This window comes from Poromitra crassiceps, assembly GCF_964638095.1.
Source record: "Poromitra crassiceps genome assembly, chromosome: 6".
Lineage (NCBI taxonomy): Eukaryota > Metazoa > Chordata > Actinopteri > Beryciformes > Melamphaidae > Poromitra > Poromitra crassiceps.
This window is the reverse complement of record NC_139627.1, coordinates 29995316-30018947: the sequence shown is the minus strand read 5'-3', so window position 1 is coordinate 30018947 and position 23632 is coordinate 29995316. Positions and strand designations below refer to the sequence as shown.

The window sequence follows — 23632 nt, the reverse complement described above, 5'->3', positions numbered from 1 at the left end:
AGAAAGTAAGAAGGTCCGAGAGACAGGAAAAGAGACACCAAGCAAGAGAGAGAGGAGAGAGACAGCATGAGAGAGACGCGAGAGTCTATGTGTGTCAGAGACAGAGCGATAAGGCAACCGCCATGCTTGAAAGGAAGACAGTGCCATCTAGGGACCTCCTGGTAGCAGCATTTCTGTGCACAACCAGGCACACAGGCTTGTCCCTTCCACCCACATGCACTATAGTAGGCCTACACTACTGATATGATGGACGTTGCTCGTTCCACCCTACATAAAATCACAGCTATCTAAAAACAGTCTATAAACACCACAATCAAATGTTATTTTCTTTGCACATTGCATTTGGTTATTTAACTATTCAATAATGTTTTTTATGATTTTCTTCATTTGAAGTTAGTTATACCAGGGATTTCCCTACTATATTGAATGGGTTGGTTGACCCTTAAGTGCTCACTCTAATTTCGTTAGAGTTGTCATTCGTTTCAATATGATTTGTTTTCAAAGGGTTTTTCACTCTGCCAAGAATCAAATTCTAAGGGAAACACTGAACAAATTTGATTACATTGAATATTGGGCCCACAACATGTGCAGAAAGCACCCTAGTCTGTCTTCTGTCTCTGCCAGGATGTTTTGGACCCAGAACCCATTGTCCCTCTCTCTCTCTGTCCCTCTCTCTGCTGTTCTGATCCCTTCTGCTTCCACAAGCAAAGTCCAGCGGTTCCCAGGCCCTGGATGTTCCATGGGGCGTTTGGGTTTTCACCAAGATGCGGTTTTCTCAACCATCACAACATCCTGGCCCATTCATCAGTTCTACGATAACAAATTCACCCCCCAGCCACCATCCAAACTCTGCTCGAACACCCTGTTCGACTTTATTCATCCTCATGGAGGCAATCACAGTTTAGAATGCCACTGGCAGAGAGCAGTTTAGGATGGCAGAGAGCATCAGATGAGACAGAGAGCATCAGATGAGACAGCAGCATCAGATGAGACAGCAGCATCAGATGAGACAGAGAGCATCAGATGAGACAGAGAGCATCAGATGAGACAGCAGATGAGACAGCAGCATCAGATGAGACACAGATGAGACAGCAGCATTGCAGGCATAAGAGGAGAGTTAGAGAGAGACCAGGAGGGAGAGTGGCTTAATGTGTAATAGAGCTGAACAGTCATGTGACGTTTCACAAAAAACGGGGGGATTTTTCAAAATGTCTATGAAGAAAACTCACTTCCGGGGCTGGAACGTCAAGTGACTGTTGAGCTTTATAGCTATCATGAGAACCTTTCCATTTCCTCTCCTAAACTGTCAGTTGCTATTTTAGATTTAGAATGTATATCGTCTATAAAATAATATAATTTAATGTAATTTCACATAACATCATTTAGTTTTCGCCCACAGCCATCCATCCAGATAAATTTTGGCCCTTCATAGGAACGAATTTGGACACCTCTGATAACTTATGATGCCACAATTGGTCAACTAAGCATGCTCACGACCCCACAGTATTGTAGCCGCGGAACGCCGGTGACCCACAATTGCTGAAGTGAGTATGCTCAGAACACCACCCTATTGTCACTGATGACATCACAATTGTACGAGTGACATCACTGATGACATCATCGAGTGCTCGAGTGACCTCACTGTTGAGTGGTGACAGGGAGGCTATAGTCAAGACATTCCTACAGACACACTTGGCCGAGTCTGCGGGTGGGAAGCCAGTGGGGTATGAGAGGCAGCAATGCAACATGAAGGATGCCAACTGCCATAAAACGCCACAGAACCAAGAAGACATCACAATTGGGAGACAGAATGTAGGGAAACAGTGGATGGATAAATCCAGGAGGCGGCGGTAATGCAACATAAAGGATGCCAACTGCCATAAAACACCACAGAAGAAGAAGATCATCATCGAGTGCTCAAGTGACACCACTGGTGACTAAGTGATGTCATCAGTGATTTATGGCAGACACTGATGATATCATAGAGATTGTGACATCATCAGTGATGTCATAAATCCCTGGAGAGGCTATAAGTAGGACCGGTGATAGGTTAGTGTTCACAACAATGCCTAAAAACGCACAGGTGACTCTGCGTTATGGACCATATGAATGCAGCGGGGTGGTAGAGCACAGGACCTTACGTCTGCAGGGTCTACAGGCTGCATTAATAGAGAATGGGCATCAGTGTGTCTTAGAAGAAAGCAGTGACTGGAACATTGTGGAGCTCATGGTCAAGGGGGAGAGAGTCTACACCTGTTCCATAAAGCACCTGGAGTTTGGCGGAGATGGTAAACTGGACCCTCATTGCAAAGAAGCCGTTATTGCCGTGGACAATGCTTACTGAGGATAATAGAGGCCTACAACTTGGGCATTAAATAAAAAATGCATCTCACACACACACACACACACACACACACACACAGAGTAGGACTCTGGCAGCTCAAGATCTCTTGTTTTGTTCAACAATTCATTCTGATAAAGACAAAGCTTTGCATACACACCCTGTATGTCACTTGAAACCACAGAGGTCGAAAGTATGATACATATTGAAATGTATATTGCCTCAGTGAATTCAAAGTCAACAGCAGTTGACATTTATGCACACAGACAAAGCATGATAAAACATTGTAAAGACAATACGCTTCTCAAATGAGTAAATGTGACAGTGTCAGTAAAATCATGTCTGATCTTCATGACATACTGTATACAACAGTGGTGGAAATGGGGGGAACGTTTGGGAGTTCCCAGAGTAAACGTTGAGAGGGAACGGCGAGAACGAGAGTGGAAACGGCATTCTTTCCCACAAGTTAAAGGAGAATTCCGTTATTTTTTTACATCCCGGACCTTATTTCCAGCTTTATGATGTTTAAGTCACCCTGACAACTTCGGTTTCATTAGCAGCAGCAGAAACGATAATCAGTTTGAACTGCGACTTGATATCAGGTAGGCCTATATAACAAGGAAAACAGGGCATGTGAAATGCCTGTATTTATGTCTTGTAAATAGCTTAATTTCCGACTCACAGCAGGTCAGAATGCTTTTTATATCAGAGAGAGAACAAGATGAGAGATTTAATGTCCCTCCGGGTGCCGGTGTTGCACAGCCTGCTCTGTTTGTTGTCAGTCACATAGGTATTCCGGGTGACTGCAGAGTTCACTGCATTGTAGTTAGCTGTTATATAGCTTAGCATGATATACACTGATGATATTGATCTGTTTTAGAGAATATAGATGATTCATTGAATTCTGTGGCCGCCCATATGGAGTAACGTCAGGCCCGTATCTAGCCTGTCACTCTAGGGTGGGCTGGTAGGGGGCAACTTTGGCGGTAGGTTGCCAGAGGTTGTGGGTTCGGGGATGGGGATTAAATTGCATTATATTCAGTGGCGCTGGAAGTACTTTTAGGTAGGAATGGACTCTTGGTGCTGCCTGTAAGGGCAGCGCCGAAGAAAATTTGACGTTTTTTGGACTTTCATCCAAGAATATTTAATTTTAAATTAACATTAGGATTATACTGTTGTGATGTCATTATTCAGTATCTTCTCCTTTTCTCACCCACTTTCATGTAACCACCTGCTCTCCCTTTAGTCGTTTTACACTACAACAGACAGCAACACAGGCATAAACACTGAACCAAATTGTTCCAGTAGGAGTCACCATTCTGTTTTGGGTCACCAAACTGTAAGTAGGAACTTTCACTCAGGTGACAGGCCAGTGTTTACATTATTATTGTCAAAACTATTAGCAAACTATGTACAAACTAACTATTTACAAAACTATTGCTATATTTCCAAGACGTTTAGTCTTATTCAAATTCAAACTGAAAAGTGACAAAGAAAACTACTTTGAAAGCAGATTGACTTACCCTAAAAATAAATAAAAATACTTCATCCAGTTTAATATAATCAACTCCATAACATTTCTTTTCATTGGATGATCTTATTTCTCAAATCAAATTAAAGACTAGTGCAGTGAGACTTAACCATAGCTAAAAACTATTTGCCATTTAGCCTTCAAACCTATATTTACAAGACTTTTAGTCTTATTCAAACTCAAACTGAAATTAAAACTTTGAAAGCAGATTGACTTTGTTACCCTAACAAATAAATAACAATCCTTCATCCATAGTTTAAAATAATCAACTCCATAATATTCTTTGCATTGGATGAGCTTATTTCTCAAATCAAATTAAAGCTATAACTACTGTTAGGTGCCCTAAACTAACTAACCCAGTGGTCTCCAACCTTCGGGTCGCGCTGGAATTCAAAAAGGGAGATACAATTTCTTCTTCTTTTTTTTTTTGGGTGGGCAAGATTAATTTTTGGGTGGGCATAGCCCACCCCTGCCCCCCCCTAGAATCGGCCCTGAGTAACGTCATATGGATTACATGCAGCACCTGGGGAAGTCGCCCATTTGGAGTAAAATAGATGATAGAAAAGGGGGTGATTGACAGATCGCCTGTCCAGTGATCGTGCAGCTTGCCGATCACGGACCAATAGCAGGCAGAGCTGCGGCTCTAGGAAACCCGCATCTCACAAGACAATAATGGTGCACTTCTACACCTCCATCGTTGAGTCCATCATTACATCCTCAATCACTGCCTGGTAGTGATGCGCGGGTCAGGGTTTTTTAACGCCCGCACCAACCCAACCCGTCATCGGAGCCAGTCCGCCCCGACCGCCCCGTTAAAATATCTGAAAACCCAGAACTCAACCCAACCCAGCAGCCCGCAAATGGCCTGCTTTCATGTCATCGAGTTCTTTCTGCTTCGTCGGCTCCAAACTCAGCTATTATCGATCTTTCCTCAATTAATCCAAGGTCTCAAAATGGAGGTAACAGGTACAGGTAGAGGAGGTAGGCTACAGAAACAGTTCTTATTCCTTCCCATTTCTTTTAATTACCTTGTGCGCTCTCAATTGGTCATGTAGCCTACTCACATTGCAGTAAAATTGACAAATAGAGCAGTGGTAAGCGCTGTCGCCTCACAGCTCGAAGGTCCTGGGTTCGATTCCCACCTGGGACGCTGTGAACGCTGAAGGAATGCGTGCCCGTCCGCATGTCCTCGAGTGCCCACCGCCCGGGTGGGGTCGTCAAAAGGGCCTTTCTGTGTGGAGTTTGCATGTTCTCCCCGTGCCTCCCGGGGGTTTCCTTCATATAGGAACCCCCTTCACTAAAACATGCAATATCCTGGTTGCTGATGTGGTGCCTCCTCTGGTCGTTAAGGGCGCCTGTTCGGAGGGGAACTTGTTGGAATAGCGTGATCCTCCCACGTGCTATGTCCTACCGGTGAAGCTTCCCCTGTCAGGTGAAAAGAAGCGGCTGGCTAACTGCCCATGTCTTGGAGGAAGCATGGAGCCAGTTTTCGGCTCTCCCCAGATCGGCAGAGGGTGGAGCAGCAACCAGGATAAATAAATTAAAATTAGCACTAATGGGGGATAAAAATGGGATAAAAAAAATATATATATATATATATAGTCGAGTCCACACAGAAAATCTGCAGTGGCATTAGATTTATGGACACTTCAAATAATAATTACAGCGAATAATCCTTCCAAAATGTTTGTTTTTAGAGCATACTGTAGGCTACCTCATTTGAAGCGTTTCTTTACTAGTGCAGCAGCTGCACTGCAGACGGCTTCAGACTCGCTGATTGTGTGTACGTGTGAGAGAGTTCACATCTTAATAAAGAGTTACTCTGCGTGTTTCACTGCTCTAACTAAATTATATTATAATGTTGCTTTGTCACGTTCTGAGCCTGCCCCGCCCACACCTGCGATATTTTCATAATTTGCCTGCGGGGCGGGCCAGCCCGCAGGACCCGGCGGGTTCTGGGTGACCCGCGCATCACTACTGCCTGGTATGCTGCTGCCACTCTCAAGGACATCAACAGACTGCAGCGCATCATCCGCTGTGCTGAGAAGGTGATCAGATGCAACCTGCCATCCCTTCAGGACCTGCACACTGCCAGGGCGCTGAAGCTGAAGCTCATAAAATCAGGTCCGACCCCTCCCACCCCGGACACAAACTCTTTGAAATCCTCCCCCTTGGCAAGAGACTGAGGTCTGTCAAGACCAAAACCTCTCGCCACAAGAACAGGCCATCAGCCTCATCAACAAGGCCCGAAAGCCGCCTCTACCAGACTACCAAGATCCCAATTACCCCCTGAACCCCTTGAATCCCACCACTGACATGAGTATTAACACCAGAGTCTAACCAGCTTTGGTTTTGCAGTGTCAGAAACCTTAGTTAATTCTGAGATGCCAGGACCTGGATGAGTAACAGCTGTATTGACTATTGAGTCCTCAGATATTGAGGTACATAGGCACAGGCAAAAATATAGTTGGTTTTAGTCCTATAGGACAATGGGCCTAGGACACAAGCTATGAGATCTCAGGGTCAGAAGAGGAGCTGCTAAGTGTTCTGTGGTAAGAGGCGACAGCCATTGAGCAGGTAGCCTTGGAGCTTCCCTGCAGCGGCCAGCAGGAGACCAAAGTATGGAGGAGAGGGTTTGAGGAGCCTGGAAGTGAACTCTGGATGGTACTGCACCCCCACAAAGTAGCCATGATCCTCCAACTCAATGACCTCCATCCTATCTCCTTCCACATCCTGGCCAACAAAGTGAAGACCGCTGCCTTCAAAGTGGTGCTTCAGCAGAGGATTAACCTCAAATCTATGTCTGTGCCTCTCATCAACATATTCCACATCTCCGTAAAGTTTCCTCAGTATACTGGTACTGGATTTGAAGATAGTCCGCCTCTTCCCCAGCCGCATAGTCCCGCCCATCTGCCCTGGGTTGTGCTCTGGCATGTCAATCACCACTGGGTGTTTGGATTCTGGGTCAAATTCTGTGGAGTTGGCATCTTGCCATCCAAGAACATTGCGAGCAAACTCACAAACTGCCAGCTGCATGCCCAAGCAAACCCCCAGGAATGGCTTCTTCCGTTTCCTTGCCCAGCTGATAGCCTGCATCTTGCCTTCTGTCCCTCTCACACCAAAACCTCCTGGTACCAACACGCCATCAGCACTGCAGAGTTTCTGCCAGGCCTCGTGGTATTTGATTGGCTCATCCTGTAGAGCAGTGGCCTCCAGGTCTGCTGAGGCGATGTACTTGATCGTTAGTTTGTGGTTAATGGCGAGGGCCGAGTGCTCTAGGGCCTTGATAACGGAGGCGTAAGAGTCGGAGAACTTAGTGTATTTCCCCACCAGGGCTATGGATACCTGTTCCAGGAGACGGTCAGATCTGTCATACATCTCCTTCCACTTGGTGAGCATCTTCCTCGTCTCCCTCATCTCGATGGGCAGGTCCAGCCGCTGACAGAAGTAGCCCACCACACCCTGTTCCTCCAGCAGTAGAGGCACTCTGTAGACGGATGTAACATCTTCGACAGAGATCACCTGTGTGGGCTCTACATGACAGAACATAGAGATCTTCTCCTTGACAGCTGTTTCGAGGGGTGTTGAACAGCGGCACATAATCAAATCTGGAGACAAGCCCAGTCCTCTGAGCTGTCGTACACTATTCTGTGTGGGTTTAGTTTTCTGTTCTCCCGTGGGGCGAGGTTCCGGTATGAGGCTGACATGGATGTTACAGAAGTTCTCCCTCTTCACCTTGAACTGGAACTGTCTGAAGGCCTCGATGAAGGGCATGCTCTCTATGTCACCCACTGTTCCTCCCAGCTCTATGACACAGACTTGAGGCTCCACCCCATCGTCATCGACCGAGACCCTGGCTTGCTTCATCACCCACTCCTGGATGGCATCTGTGATGTGGGGCACCACCTGTACAGTCTTGCCAAGGTAGTCTCCCCTCCTCTCCTTGTTGATGACTGACTGGTAGATCTTTCCGGTGGTCAGGTTGCTGTCTCTGGTTAAACGAATATCCAAGAAACGCTCGTAGTTCCCCAAGTCCAGATCCACCTCTCCTCCATCATCTAGAACAAAAACCTCACCATGCTCGTAAGGTGAGAAGGTGCCAGCGTCAATGTTGATGTAAGGGTCGATTTTTATGGCTGTGACATGAAGGCTGCAGGACTTGAGGATGGTTCCCACACTGCTGGCGATGATACCTTTACCGATGCCAGATATGACACCACCGGTGACCAGGATGTATTTCATAGTGACCTTCTGAAGGAAGACCAATGCTTAAAGTGGAGAAGGTGAGGTGATGTTTACATTACCTCAAGTCAAGATAAATCTCTGATAAGAGTTGTCTGCTAACTATCTGCGAGGGAACACAAGTCCCATGTTGTGCTGTGGCAGACGGCATGCATGTATAGGACAAGCTGACTGCTAGTGCTCCAACCCGAGATCTCGATATCACCAATTCTATGCATAAATATCATCAGTGAATGATGTCATCACAATTGCTCGAGTGACATCAGCGGAACACTGCCTTATAATAGTATAGTTAAGATTGTAATTGTTTGAGTGACATCACAGGTGACATCATCACTGATGACATCACAATTGCGAGTCACATCTCTGATGCATCGAGTGACATCACTGGTGACATCACTAATTAATATACGTGATATCAGTGAGTTATATATCAGTGAGTTATGACAGACACCGATGATGTCATAGACATTGTGACATCGTCAGTGATGTCATAAATCCTGCAGAGGCGTAGGACCAGTGAAACTCAGGCAAATCAAGATCTGCACATCACCAATCCTATGCGATATCATCAGTGAGTGATGTCATCAACAATGTCACCAAGCAATTGGGATGTCATTAGTGATGTCACTCAAGCAATGACTAGTGACATCATCAGTGATGTCATAAATCAGATGTCACAATGACAATGTCCATTGTCACTATGCATATATAGACATTGTGAAGCTCGCAAGCTAACCAAGTTGTGATTATTCGTATTGTCAAATGAATTAATGGAGAGGCTCTGATCATATGGTAGTTTGCTTTCCAGACTTTTCTTGTTCATTGTAACGTGGATAAAAGTTTCCTCCCATCCCACCTGTGTGAGATGGATTGTGGAGAGGACGTGGGACTGGAGCCTGTACCTTACTACTACTCCACTTGTGACGGAGAGGGGGCTCCTGGGCGCAGCCTGGCAATCTGCACCAGGAGTGACAGAGGAGAGGCTCCTGGCCGCAGCCTGGGCTTCCGCACCAGGAAGACCTGCATCCTGAGCACCTCATCCGCCGGTAGCTCTCCAGGCTCTGAATGTAGGATGCCTCAGTCACTTCACGGACCAAGCCCTGTGACCAAATTTGGCCCCAAGGCATGTATGCTGCAGACTCGACATTCAGTAATGTACATTCAGGACCCAGCCAGCCAAAGACTGACATGGAAAAAGCCTCCCAAAAGTGTCCTCGTCATCAAGAAGAGAAGAGATGCCACTCTGCTCCAGCCTTTCAAGGAGCTATGCATATTCCTCACAGAGGTGAAAAACATGATTATTTACGTGGAACTGAAAGATCTCGAAGACCCAGCCATCGCAGGTGATGAGAATTTTGGGACCACCATTAAGAAATTCTGCACTTTCAGAGAAGATCTCGATGACATCTCCAATTACATTGACTTTATCATCTGTCTCGGCGGGGATGGAACGTTATTGTACGCATCGTCACTCTTCCAGGCGAGTGTTCCACCAGTTATGGCCTTCCACCTGGGCTCCCTGGGCTTCCTCACACCATTCAAGTTTGACACCTACCAGTCTCAGGTCACCCAAATCATCGAGGGTAATGCTGCCATCATCCTACGCAGTCGCCTGAGAGTGCGGGTGTTGAAGGAGAGCCGGGAGAAGACCAGGATGGACAAAACGGGCATTATCATGACCAATGGTGACAGTGAAGGCAGCTTCCAAACCATGCAGTACCAGGTGCTAAATGAGGTGGTGATAAACAGGGGGACTTCCTCCTACCTCTCCAATGTGGACCTCTTCTTGGACGGACACCTCATCACCACAGTGCAGGGAGACGGTGTGATAGTATCGACACCTACAGGCAGCACAGCATATGCGGTGGCGGCAGGAGCTTCCATGATCCATCCTAACGTCCCGGCCATCATGATCACACCCATCTGCCCCCACTCGCTCTCCTTCAGACCCATCGTGGTGCCCGCTGGCGTGGAGCTCAAGATCATGCTGTCACGTGAGGCCAGGAACACAGCCTGGGTCTCGTGTGATGGAAGAAAGAGACAAGAGATCTGCCACGGAGACAGTATTACCATCACTACGTCCTGCTTCCCCCTTCCCGCCATCTGCTTCCGGGACCCGGTCAACGACTGGTTTGAGAGCCTGGCCGAGTGTTTACAATGGAATGTCAGGAAAAGGCAGAACTACCTCAGCTCAGAGGACGAGGAGTTTTGAGGCCAAGGACTTCTTCTCAGAAATCTGGAGAGACTTCTGTTTTAGCGTTAGCTTGATCCTCATCTGTGCCGCTTTTTTGCCTTTTTATGGCCAAACCACTCAAGAATCAGGCTTATGTTGAGTTGCTGATTGGTAAAGGTACATAGCCTACCTGGCGGAACAAACAGTTCTAAATGTTGGAATTTGATTGAAATAAGTTCTGCTTTGTTTATTGTATGTACAGAGAAAGAAGACGATATCCATGAAATTCCTGATGAAAAGTCATGTTCTAGAAGACTAGCACCTTTTCTGGGAAACAAGAGCACATTAAACGGCCCAATGTTTGGCACAATGTTCACACCGTGCTTTCGCTTCTTTAATTGCTAGCTGCCTTATACTAAATGGAAGCAAGGATTTTTACATATGGAGAAAATAAAGTGTACTTTGGGCGGCTCTACAGGTCAATTCTATAGGATATGGCAACCATCATCATCTGCAACCACTTATCCAGGATCGGCTCGCAGAGGTAGCAGTTCCACCAGGGAACCCCAAACTTTCCTTTCCGCGCCACGTTAGCCAGCTCTGACTGGGGGATCGCGAGGCGTTCCCAGACCTAGCCGTCGGTTTGCCCCGTGGGCTCCTCAAAGCTGGACGTGCCTGGAACACCTACCTCCCTATAGGGACGCGCCCAGGTGCATGGAATCCTTACCAGCAGTCAACATGGCATGTCATTCCATCTTACAGCACCTGGACACCCCTGACACTTACGCCAGGATCCTGTTTGTGGACTTCAGTTACGCATTCAAGGACCACAATGGAAATAAGCCCTCGGGCTTTTTTGTGTTTTTATCCTTTTGATTCTATTACTGAATCTTGCACTAATGTACCTGTACTTGTACTGTGTAAATGAGTCAATAAATGTCATCAATCAATCAATACCATTTCTCCAGCTCTTCTCCGGGACAATCTGTCCCAGCTGAATGTGCCCGAGCCCACCTGCAGGTGGACATTGACATTCTGACAGACAGGAAGCAGTATGTGCGGCTAGGCAAGCTTGTCTCGGAGCTCCGGACCATCAGCACTGGAGCTCCACAAGGCTGCGTGCTCTCTCCCCCACTCTTCCTTTACTACACAAACAGCTGCACCTCAAGTCACCCGTCGGTCAAACTCCTGAAGTACATGGACAACACAACCCTCATTGGTTTAATCACCAATGGAGACGAGTCTGCCTACAGGAAGGAAGTGGACCACCTGACCTCCTGGTGCAGCCAGAACCATCTAGAGCTGAATGCTCTAAAAACTGTAGAGATGGTTGTGGATTTCAGGAGGAGCCCAGCCCCAACCGCACCCCTCATCATGTGTGATTCCCCAGTCAACACTAAGGACTCATTCAGGTTCCTAGGAACCATAATCTTCCAGGACCTCAGGTGGGAGGACAACATCAACGCCATCACAAAGAAGGCCCATCAGAGGCTGTTCCTCCTGTGGCAGCTGAGGAAACACAAACTGCCACAGAAAATGTTGGTCCAGTTCTACACGGCCATCGTGGAGTCCATCCTCACCTCATCCATCACTGTCTGGTTCGCCGCCTCCACCACCAAGGACAGAACCAGACTGCAGCGGATCATCCGAGCAGCCGAGAAAACCATCTGCTGGATCTGTACCACTCCAGAACCAGGAAGAGAGCTGGAAAGATCATCAAGGACCCCTCCCACCCCGGCCACCACCTCTTTCAAAGACTTCCATCCGGGAAGAGGTTCCGGTCCGTCAAGACCAAAACCTCACGCAATCTTAACAGCTTCTACCCCATGGCTGTGAAGCTCTCCAACAAGCCTCCTGCCCCCCATTGACTCTGTGTGTGTCTGCCACACATCCACAGGGGAGCCCACCTACAAAGCCCCCCCCCCCCCACCCCACTGACTTTGTGTCACACACACACACACAGTCTGACACCCCACTGTCCCCCAAATCCCCCTAAATACACAACACTATCAATACCTGTAATTACATGTGCAATACCAAAGCTCATTACTCTGCTGCTACTATTAGGCACCTTTCCACTGTACACATTGTGTTACTGTTATCTCATTACTGCTGCTATACTATCATGCACCTTAGCATTGTACATATTTTATTACTGTCACTTATCTGCAAAACTCATTACTGCTGCTACCTCTGATGCACCCTGACCCTGTACATTTTCTGTAAACAGCAAATATCTGTTAATATCTGAATCCTTTCATAATATTTTATAATCTAGATTCTTTATATCTTATTTGTTTATGTCTTGTATATTTGTTCTTATCAATGTTAGATGAGCACCAACCACACCTTCCTAGTATGTGAAAACATACCTTGGCAAATAAAATAATTCTGTTTCTGAGATGCCCGAACCACCTCAACTGGCTCCTATCTATTGGCCCATTTCCACCGCTGGTATTAGCGCGGCCCCGCCCAGCTCATCTCGCTTTTTTGTCTCATTCCCCTGATCAAAAACGTGGACAGCCCGGGTTGAGTCGGGGTTGACTCGTGCTAGTTTTGGTCCCTGCTCTGTTGAGGTTCCAGCGCTGTGAACCCGGAACCATACTGGGACGTGAAAACACTGTAGAGGACTGATTGGTCAGGCAGAATCGTGTTTACTCTATCTACTGACTGTCAATGCTGCATACCAGTTTAGTGGGGCTTACCTTCTCTTCTGTTATGTTATTTCCATCAGTCTTTTGTGCTGCTGCCTTCGGCTCTGGTGAAATAAAATCGATCTCCTTACTCAGCTTTAACATGGCGGTGGTTTTAGATTGTTTTGAGAGAGAAAAAGTCTGCTCCTCAGGAAGCCCTTGTAGTTGTGTGCAGCATCAGCTCCGCTAGGCCGGAGGCGGGGGGTTTAGTGAAGCCGCAGTCTTGCCTGGTGAGTTGCCGTCGGGGTAGAGGCTTCCCTTCTCCCTGTAGCCCAACTCCCGTCCCTCGTGCAGCACATGCATGCGAGTTTGACTAACAACAAAGTGATATCCATTCTCCTGGCTGATTGTCACATTTGCCCATGTACACTGTAGGTCATTTAGAGGCACCAGTATTTCACAGTTTAAAAGTTCTGTGTATGGATTTAATTTTAACGTTATACGTTATAGCCTACTTCGGCTATGGGCGGAGGGCAGATATGCGGTCGATATGACAACCAGGTGGGCGGAGGCGAGTAAACAGAGTCTATATCAAGTAGAGCCGAGTAAGACCAGGTCGAGTAGAGCTGTACTGTGCTGTTATATGTGGTGGAAATGAGCCAAGTGAAGGAGCAGTGGCTCTACTCCGAGTCCTTCACGGATGATTGAGCTTCTCACCTTATCCTAAGGGATAAGGGATTTCTGTCATATATGAAAATGCTAAACTGTGTACTCGTCAATAACAGATTTGTATTTAAACCAAAGTACAATGTAAAGACAAGACAACCGTGACTAACATTATTATGTGGTGTGTGTGTGTGTGTGTGTGTGTTTGTATTTTGGAATCTCTGAGTGTATGTTGTTGGAAAATGTATGTTGTTGAAAAAAGTAAAATACATTTGTAAAAAAAAAAGGGAAAAAAAAGATCAGACACGATATGCAGTTATTGGACTCTGTGGTTTGAGCTTGGTCGATGCTCTATGTTGATTAGCTAAATAGTGTGATGAAGCTTCACTGGATTTCAGTTCTGCGCCATCTGTGGGTTGTGTTGCCCTGATTTGACAAAGAGGTGATTTTCTTTCACTGGATTTATATTAACCAAAGCTAAACTCAAGACAATGAATAATTCTCATGTTCACTTAACAAGATGGCTAACAGGCACAGGAAGCATGGAAAGTGATCTTACATTTGAAGAATCTCAGTTTTCATCCCAGTGCTTTGTGGTGTGGGAAGCTTCCCATCTAGTTTTAGATAATAAATACCAAACAGAATGGTGGTGGATATAGTTATTGCACATTAATGCAAATAAACATGAGAGATACAAAGCACATTGACACGCCAAAACATCCACATACTAAAACAAAAGCAAAATGCAGTCTCAACCATAAATACAAAGTAACTCTATTCATCATAATAGTTACTTTTCTTAACAGATTGTCAGCGTTAAATAGCTGAGAGTGTTTCATGAATTTCCCTTAAAGACTTTCTACAAAGTTTCCCCACCAATCTCGACACCTGCATTCGTCACAGTAGACACAAAATGTAAACTATACTTGTTTTCCCGCCCTCACGATCGAGGACCTTGAATAGCTCATTTTTGTGTGTTTTCCCTGGACACACATTGCATTTGACACTTCAGTAGTCTGGTTGCGGTTGGACAATCTTTGTGGCCATTTTCTTGAAGTCATAGTTAAGGCTTTGCAGGCAGAAGGACTTCATCACCCCCTGTACCACATGTAAACACAGGCCAACATTACCTGCTTGCTAGCCCATACTCCAGCCCTCAGACAGTGCCTGTCCTGCACTACCAAAATGCCTACTTGGAAAAAACCCTCATGTGAAAACCATCAAGACAGTGAGCATGATTAATTAGACCAGGGGTCGGTAGTCTCTTATAACAGTCGGCTCTCGCAATTTTCAAATGCTTCCGCCTAAACGTCTGTACTTCGAGCTGGGAAAACTTGGTCAAAATGGAAAGGGAAACGGGGAAAATAATGAGCGATGATAGGGAGAGGGGGATTTAGGCGGGACATCCGCTTGTATTTCTCCAATCACCTGCATCGGTTCGAACTTCTGAAGTGCCCCCCCCCCCCCCCCGCCCCCGCCCCCGCCCCCCAACTTCCTTTGTCCATGTTCTGTGGGTGTGAATTACCGCCTGTTTATGGTGCATGCAGAATGTAGAAGAGACAGTCTGGCTGGGGACACTAAGGGGTCGGCTACCTTTTTGATATGAAGTGGCATTTTCAAATTTGATTGTCAATCAGTGTGCCACACCAAGATTAATGACTCGAACATCAAAATTTTAATCTCCAACGGATCTGTAACCAATCAGAGCCAGAGTAGAGTGGGTCACTATGGTAAATATCCTAAATACCATGCCGCTCAACTGCAAATGGCTGTGAAATGGTAATTTGGCAGGGCACTTCAACATTTCCACAAAAACAATCTCAATTGCGCACTTATTGCTACTGCGCGCTACCGTGCCCCTGGTTACCCCTTTGCGTGCCAGAGGTGGCACCCGTGCCATAGGTTGCTGACCCCTGAATTAGACAGGTAATAAAATGAAAACTGTTTTTGACAGTCGTTCTGGTTTGTCAGTTGTCACTTGTAATGTAGGGGATCTAAGAGTTCATGTTACTGCTGCACGTTCTGCAATTCAATGAGAGCTAAATGCCTAAAGTGCAACTTTAAATCAAACAAAGAATAAATTGTAGTTCAAGGGGCTGGATCCAGGCACTTTCTCGGCCTCTGATTATGGTATTTAATATAGGCTACTGGGTATGTTTATTTCATTGCTTTGAAACAAATGACATTGTCACTGTGGTTATCCAGCTGAAAAGTGCTACTTAAAGTAGGAGAAAAACACTCCCAGTGATTTGTGGAGCGAAAATCAGTGCAATCAATTATGCTAACTGGGATGATACACAGAGACTAGTTATCGTGCATTCCTTTATAACTGGGGACTGGTAATCTTACGACTTCAAAGGTCATGAGCTGGACGGTGACGTCATCAGAGCTGGTATTTCCCATTCCAAACTCGTAGGAGCCTCAGCAGCCCCAACCTCAAAAATCCAAGATGGCTGCGCCGCGCAACAACAGTAGTACCGTAGTAATTGTAGTAATATTGTTTAGCACTTCTGTTTTGTTTGTCTCTCATTAAATCAGCTGTACACACAGCACTGCCTAACTTCTATCTGTGTGGACATGAGGCTGCAGTGTGTGTATGCGCAAAATGCCGCAAAATGCCATGTTGTCAATTGTTATTGCTAACAATGGCTAGCCTGGCTAGCGACTGGATCTGACCAATGAACAGTGAACTTCCCAGCTCAAGTTTTCTGCAAATGGAACGCTAACAAAACGGATGTGATGTCATTTAGCCTCCACATCCCAGTTATTTTGCGATAAAGGAACGCACGATTACAGTACCAGCCCAGGTTGCAGCAAGCACAGGATATCATGCTAACGGTTTTCTCATAAGAGGAGGAGGACTTCAATAAACCAATTATAGGAAGAGCTTGATATCCTACCTGAACCCAACTGGACCTGATGGAATTTTCAGTTGGATTCAAAACATGTTGAAAAGTACCATCATTAATTATTTATCATTAGAAAATGATTAGCAGGTGGCTCACCTGGTAGAGCGTGTACCACAAAGGCTTAATCCTTCGCGCGGCCGACCCGGTTTAGAATCCGACCGGTGGTCTTTTGCCTCATGTCATCCCCTCTCTCCACACCTTTCCTGTCTGCCTACTGTCCTATCCATTAAAGGCAAAATGCCCCAAACAATAATCTAGAAGAAAAAAGAAAAAGAAAAGATTAGCAATTAGCAACTCTGGCCTGGGGCCTGGTTTGGAGATTGACAGAAATTCTTCTGATTCTGGAGATCAAATTTTAAGCCCAAGTTGAGGAGAGGGAGATGGGGGAGTTTTGGTCAGTTTTGGTGGAGCAGGAAGTTCTTGACGGGTTGTGGTAGTGGTAGTGAGGAGATGTGGGTCAGACGATGTTTGCCCAGTGCTTTGCGGATCCTGATGCGACACATGTGGCTCAGTCTGCGAGGACATCCTAAGAAAAAGCAAAGGCAGATCCCATTAACAGCAGCAACAGAACAACACTGAATACACAATTGTGACTAAAATGATACTGTAACATGTTCAGTGGGAAAAGTTTAACCAATCATCGTATGTTTGTAGATTTCTTCTTTAGATCATCACTCAACCAAATTTAAATCTATTTTTGTTCTTTTTTCTTTCCATGCTGTTAGCTACCTTAACTCCAGAACATTTAGCAGTCTCAGCTGTCAACAAACTGGTGATAAATAATAATAATATATGTAAGGAAATGTGTAAAACAAGTGTAATTCAAGCGGGCATGAAGATAAACTGATAGCAATGATTGCTGCATGAATCTATATAGACAATTTGTTTTAACAGTTGAGAGCTGAAACAGTTGAAATCCCAGTGGCCAGCAGTAGAAAGCTGGGGGTGTACTGGGCAGTTTCCATTGTGAATGTGTGTGCATAAATCACCAATGCCTCAGCTCTCACAGTGCTTCTTGTTTAGGAGAACAACTCACTTCTGGCCTCCAGAAAGACCCCGAGCGCCTCAGGATCCACCTTCCTCCAGTTAGCCGCCTCCAGCTCTGCCTGCTCCCAGGGCACCAGGGCCGGGTCTGCACCCTGGTCCAGCAGCAGGCGGACGAAGGCCGCCTCGCACCCGTGCCGCAGTACCGCGTCCAGCAGGCAGGAAGCCAGGCCGCGGGTCAGAACCTCGTGCCAAACGGGCCCCGTGTAGTTGAAGTCGGGCTGGGCGCCGGCCTGGAGCAGCAGGCGGAAACAGTGCAGGTGCTGGTAGGCGGCGCTGATGTAGAGAGGACACACCACCAAGGTGTTGAGGGTGCGGGCGCTCAGGAGGAGACGAGGACCAAGCTGGTGGTCCATGTCAACATCAGCGTGGAATCTGGAGAACCACACCAGGATCTATAATGTTAGAGCAATAATACTCGAGAGGGCATCCTTTACCCTGATAATACAACAAAGGTTATCGGGAGGGTTGGGCATCAAACCGGTTCCAAAATTATTCTGGTCATTCATTCATAAACACATTTTGCATACAGAACATACTTGAGATAATAATAATATTAATAAACGACAATGTTATGATCATATGAATATGAATTGTGTAATGGTTCGTACCTCCCAACCCCCCACCCCCACCCCCGTGAAATAAGCATGTCAAATGTTTTGACCCCGCCCCTCAAAGAATCGGAATTGAGAATCGTTAAGAACCGGAATGAGAATCTGAATCATTAAAATCCAAACTACCCAAGTTATCGGCCAGATTTAAACCTATGATGTTGTGCATGGCATGTGTAGTATGTATGAGTGTCAGGGTGCTTGGGGCAACATTTTTCATAAAATCGCCATGAAATTAAAAATGATAGTTAGAAGTAGCCTTTTTGTGTTTCAGCCTGTACATATTTTGTTGTTGTTGTTGTTGACTGCTGTCCTCCGGCGTGGTCCACTGTTGCTGAATGGTGGGAGCCTATGACCAGCGGATTCGCTCCAGTGCATTCTGGGCAAGGATGGAGCATTTGTTAATCTGAAAACAACCTAACTGCAGCCTGAAGGAGAAGAAAATTCCAAGCCCACACAAACCGCTGCGTCAACAACAGAAAATAAAAACAACCACATCGCTTCTCAAACCACTAATACACTAGAACGGTCCAGTTCTAGTCTAAGATCCTCTCCTGACCTCACCTGATGAGTTCCTGCAGTATGTCCAGCCTTCCTACCCGGGCAGCATGGTAGAGCGGCGTGCTGCGGTGGTGCCTGCTTCCGTTGGGGTCGGCCCCGGCTTCCAGGAGGATCCGGACGCAGCCCAGGTGCCCGTTGACCACGGCCACGTACAGAGCTGTCTGGCCTTTCACATCCACCAGGTCCACCTGGGCTCCCTGGCCGATCAGGTAGGCCACACAGGCAGCGTGCCCCGCCGTGGCTGCGACCCGCAGAGGGGTGCAGGGCAGACAGCCGCAGCACCACACCGACTTCTCATTGATACGCCTGGTGTCCAAGAGAGACAGGGAAATGCTTACGATGTTTTAAAGTACAATACTAGAGGAATAAGTTATGTCATCAGAATTAAGGTATAGTAACTGTCATTGGTCGATACAAATCCAACATTTGTCAGAGTCCAATTTAATGCAAATAAAAGCAGACCCTACTGCCACCCAAATACACAAACAAATTAAGCTACCAAAGCCTTTTAGAAAGATCATAGACTCATTGTTGTGTGGAATTATTCACTCTGGCAACACCAATTAAATGCTTGCTAACACAATTGGTGGTAAACTATACTGCCTTCACTTTACTTGTACTGCCACACTGCATCCGCAGGCCATACGACAACTCAAATGAGATTGAAATGTTATGTTGAACGGACAGAAAGGTGTAAACCATGTGGAATGGAGATGAACTGGCCTAAGCCAGTAGTAGGCTAAAGGGTTGGCTGGGTGTGGATATTGGGGCGAGTGTGAGTACTGCATGTAACCAGTGTGGGATTGGTGTTAAATGTGCGCTGACCACTGGAAGATGGCCCTGTGTATCTCAGTGGGTCGAGCCTGGCACCGACACTGCCAGCGTTACAGGTTCCAGTCCCTGTGCCACCAAGCCTGCCCGGATGACATGTGTGGTTCCTACCAGGGCCACAAATTAAAAACAATGGACCACCCATAAAAAAAAGGAAGTATTGGTGGCTCATGGTTCTGTAAGGCGATTTGGATAAAAGCATCCAGCATATGGCATGCGTTATGTGTTATGTAGGATAGAAGTGGTTTGTGGTAGGGATGTGTAAAAACTGTACTGTGTGTGTGTGTGTGTGTGTGTGTGTGTGTGTGTGTGTGTGTGTGTGTGTGTGTGTGTGTGTGTGTGTGTGTGTGTGTGTGTGAGAGAGAGAGAGTGGGTGAGAGAGAGAGTGGGTGAGTGAGTGTGTGTGTGTTTCAAGCTGTCACTCAGCAAAATTGCTAACCGAAGCCACAGAGCACAGAAACCACAAACCGCTTAGTGCCGCACATGAACACCCTCTGAATATCCAAAAGCCAGTTAGACAAAAGCTGCCAATGGGGAGGTATGAGGGCAGATACACCGGCCTGCTGAGGTATGAGGGCAGATACACCGGCCTGCTGAGGTATGAGGGCAGATACACCGGCCTGCTGAGGGAGGTATGAGGGCAGATACACCGACCTGCTGAGGTATGAGGGCAGATACACCGACCTGCTGAGGTATGAGGGCAGATACACCGACCTGCTGAGGGAGGTATGAGGGCAGATACACCGACCTGCTGAGGTATGAGGGCAGATACACCGACCTGCTGAGGTATGAGGGCAGATACACCGACCTGCTGAGGGAGGTATGAGGGCAGATACACCGACCTGCTGAGGTATGAGGGCAGATACACCGACCTGCTGAGGGAGGTATGAGGGCAGATACACCGACCTGCTGAGGTATGAGGGCAGATACACCGACCTGCTGAGGTATGAGGGCAGATACACCGACCTGCTGAGGGAGGTATGAGGGCAGATACACCGACCTGCTGAGGGAGGTATGAGGGCAGATACACCGACCTGCTGAGGTATGAGGGCAGATACACCGACCTGCTGAGGTATGAGGGCAGATACACCGACCTGCTGAGGGAGGTATGAGGGCAGATACACCGACCTGCTGAGGGAGGTATGAGGGCAGATACACCGACCTGCTGAGGGAGGTATGAGGGCAGATACACCGACCTGCTGAGGTATGAGGGCAGATACACCGACCTGCTGAGGTATGAGGGCAGATACACCGACCTGCTGAGGTATGAGGGCAGATACACCGACCTGCTGAGGTATGAGGGCAGATACACCGACCTGCTGAGGTATGAGGGCAGATACACCCACCTGCTGAGGTATGAGGGCAGATACACCGACCTGCTGAGGGAGGTATGAGGGCAGATAGACCGACCTGCTGAGGTATGACGGCAAATACACCGACCTGCTGAGGTATGAGGGCAGATACACCGACCTGCTGAGGGACACAGACACTCTTCTACTTTTTTTAAAGGACAAAGAAAAAACATTGCACAGGAGTTGTCAATCTTTGTGTACAGATTAACAGGTCTGATGAAACAAGTATGAGAAAGGTTATGCCTATGAAACCACTGCTTTGAGACATCTAGGCCTATTCACTAATGTAGGATGACAAGACGTTTATGCCTACTCTCTTCTTTGGAGTCAGACGAAAACAAATGTGATGGTAGAGAAAAGGAAATTACTACTTTTTGGTTTAAATATGACCATGCAGGACACCTGGGTAGTGCAGTGGTAGATTCCCTCGCTACCAGCACGAGGGTCGCCGGTTCGAGCCCCCGTGTTAACCTCTGACTTGGTCGGGCGTCCCGGGGCCGGGGGTGGGAAGCCGGTTTAAGGGTATGTGTCCTTCCTGGTCACTACACTAGTTCCTCGTCTGGCTGGTCAGGGCGGGGGGGAAGGGGAACTCGAGGGAATAGCATGATCATCCCATGTGCCATGTCCTGCCGATGAAACTCCTTGCTGTCAGGTGAAAAGAATGGTGACTGTATCGGAGGAAGCATGTGAGAGTCTACACCTCCCCAGATCGACAGAGGGGGTGGTGCAATGACCGGGACAGCTTGGCAGGGGTAATTGGCCAAGTACAATTAGGGAGAAAATGTGGGTGGGGTGGCCTAGAATAAATAGATAAACAATTTAATGAATTAATTAATTAAATGGTCTCCCTCACTGTCTGAAGGCGTCTTGGTGCAGCAGGTTCCTCAGGGTGTCCAGATCTCCCACGTATGCGGCGTTGTGGAGCCGCATGTCCTCCTGCTCCAGCGGCTTGTCGCAGAACTGCTCCTGCAGCCATTCCTTCAGGTTCCGGCCTGGTGCAGACGGACAGCTACGAGTTAGGCTCCATTCAGACACTTTCCAGTTATTGTGAAGAACGATACAGCCGTGACTTTTGAGAGAGAGAGAAGACAAAAGAAGAGACCTGTGTGTTTGTGTGTGTGTGTGTGTGTGTGTGTGTGTGTGTGTGTGTGTGTGTGTGTGTGTGTGTGCGCGTCTACGTGATTGGCCAGCTGCAGTGTGACGTCAGTACTTTGGGGGGATGATCCCCCAAAGTAGGATCACCCTGAACTTCCTCTGTACGACCGCTGTATGTTTTTCACGCAGCCCTGCTGCACCCACTGTCGTAGCAGTGTGGAGCACTGTAGGCTGTGTGAATGGCCCCTAACAAGAGCTCAACTGCTACATCCAGATCCAGTCACACATTACCACCTGTCCTTTGGTTTGGATTGCAGCCTAGAATACATACGGAGGTTGTCAGCATAATTAAACGCTCTAGTAGTGGTTCTCAACATGGGCCTTGAGGGCATCCCAGGGAGTCCCCAACAAATTGATGAATCATTTAACTTCAATGATTTCACTTCATTATTTCATTCACAAGAACATTATAGAATGTAGAATAATGGCTTTGCTGTTTTCATAGTTTCACTGTTATCTACCTACTGTACAATAGGCTACAGATATAGTCATGGACAGTGGTGACTGGTCATTAGTGGCAGAAATCCATGAATCATGGATTCATGGATTCAGAAATCCGTAATGAATAATGAATGACTTCGGCGTAATTGAGTTACTAAATTTGAAAAATTAGATTACTAATTATTGCAAAAAGTAGTTAAGTTACAGTAACTAGTTACTTACTGCAATGTTTACAGTACAAGTATTGAACAAGTATTCAGATTATTGACTGAATTCATGGGCCAGGATCAATCTGTATGAATTTGCGTCTGACTTATTAGCTGTTTCTACTTGGACAATACATATTTCCCCGTAAGAACCGACTCATTCGCTTAATTGCGTGATTGTTACCTGCAGCCGTGGCAGCGGGCAGATCAGACACAGTGATGAGCGGAGGGAAACTGATACTGGGTGGTTCGTCAACATCAGCGTCTGCACCGTCGGCCATGATCCTCAGATAGAAAAACTTGCAACTAGCTTCAGGCAGTGTATTTTAGCAGAATTGGTGCCCGAAACCTGCGAAGCCGAATGATCTTGATGTGTAAACTAAACGAGAGACCCATCAAAATAAACAAACGTGACTGGTGACCATAGCTGGTGACGCGGTGCGTGCGCTGCTTCCTGGCTGCGCTCATCTGTACGGATTTAAAGGGGAAACGACGTATATAGCATGCGCGTAGCCACGGGTGCGCTAGTGTGCAAATGCCACCCAGACAGGCCAATGGCGCACCCAAAAAAATGGGGTAAAAAAAGTGTTTTGTTTTGTCTGCAAAACACATGTCAACGCTGTCATGCACTGTGTCCAACTGTCCGCTGCCCTATGTGCCCGGGAGCATCATGGGAAACTAGTTAAGCTGTCGTCCACGTAAAGTAAACAAATGCACGCACAGCAGCAGCAGCAGCGCCAAATCAGGAAGACATGAAACAAAGCTCGCTTTTAAGCTTTTTCGGCAAAGGCAAGAAACGACGAGGAAGAAGATGACTCGTCGTCACCCTCCCCCTCAACAAGTGCGGATTGTAAGTGCACCCGTTCCCGCACCTGTATTGGTGGTGTACAGTGGAGAACAGACAGGCGATGATGAAGAAGATGATGCAGCCGA

General features: G+C 46.9%; 3 protein-coding genes and 1 pseudogene across 4 annotated transcripts; 2 read left to right on the top strand and 2 right to left on the bottom strand.

The window, feature by feature from the left end:
- Nucleotides 1-2065: 2065 nt before the first annotated feature.
- LOC310777670 (UPF0728 protein C10orf53 homolog) lies at nucleotides 2066-2344 on the top strand (the record flags this gene model as incomplete). The annotated part of the gene is made up of 1 exon (XM_083638050.1): nucleotides 2066-2344. The coding sequence occupies one exon, from the start codon at nucleotides 2066-2068 to the stop codon at nucleotides 2342-2344; it is 279 nt and encodes a 92-aa protein (XP_083494176.1).
- A 4066-nt stretch (nucleotides 2345-6410) lies between these two features.
- On the bottom strand, nucleotides 6411-8114 carry LOC310777837 (CTP synthase 1 pseudogene; annotated as a pseudogene). Its single transcript has one exon. The product of its transcript is annotated as a CTP synthase 1 pseudogene (transcript).
- Nucleotides 8115-9174: 1060 nt separating this feature from the next.
- Nucleotides 9175-10329, top strand: LOC310778170 (NAD kinase-like; the record flags this gene model as incomplete). Its single annotated transcript, XM_083638526.1, has 1 exon — nucleotides 9175-10329. Exon 1 carries the CDS (start codon nucleotides 9190-9192, stop codon nucleotides 10327-10329), a length of 1140 nt encoding a protein of 379 aa, XP_083494652.1. The 5' UTR covers nucleotides 9175-9189.
- Nucleotides 10330-16893: 6564 nt separating this feature from the next.
- asb1 (ankyrin repeat and SOCS box containing 1) lies at nucleotides 16894-22980 on the bottom strand (the record flags this gene model as incomplete). The annotated part of the gene is made up of 5 exons (XM_083639077.1): nucleotides 16894-17024; nucleotides 17535-17917; nucleotides 18718-19020; nucleotides 21751-21889; nucleotides 22884-22980. The coding sequence occupies 5 exons, from the start codon at nucleotides 22978-22980 to the stop codon at nucleotides 16894-16896; spliced, it is 1053 nt and encodes a 350-aa protein (XP_083495203.1).
- Nucleotides 22981-23632: the final 652 nt, after the last annotated feature.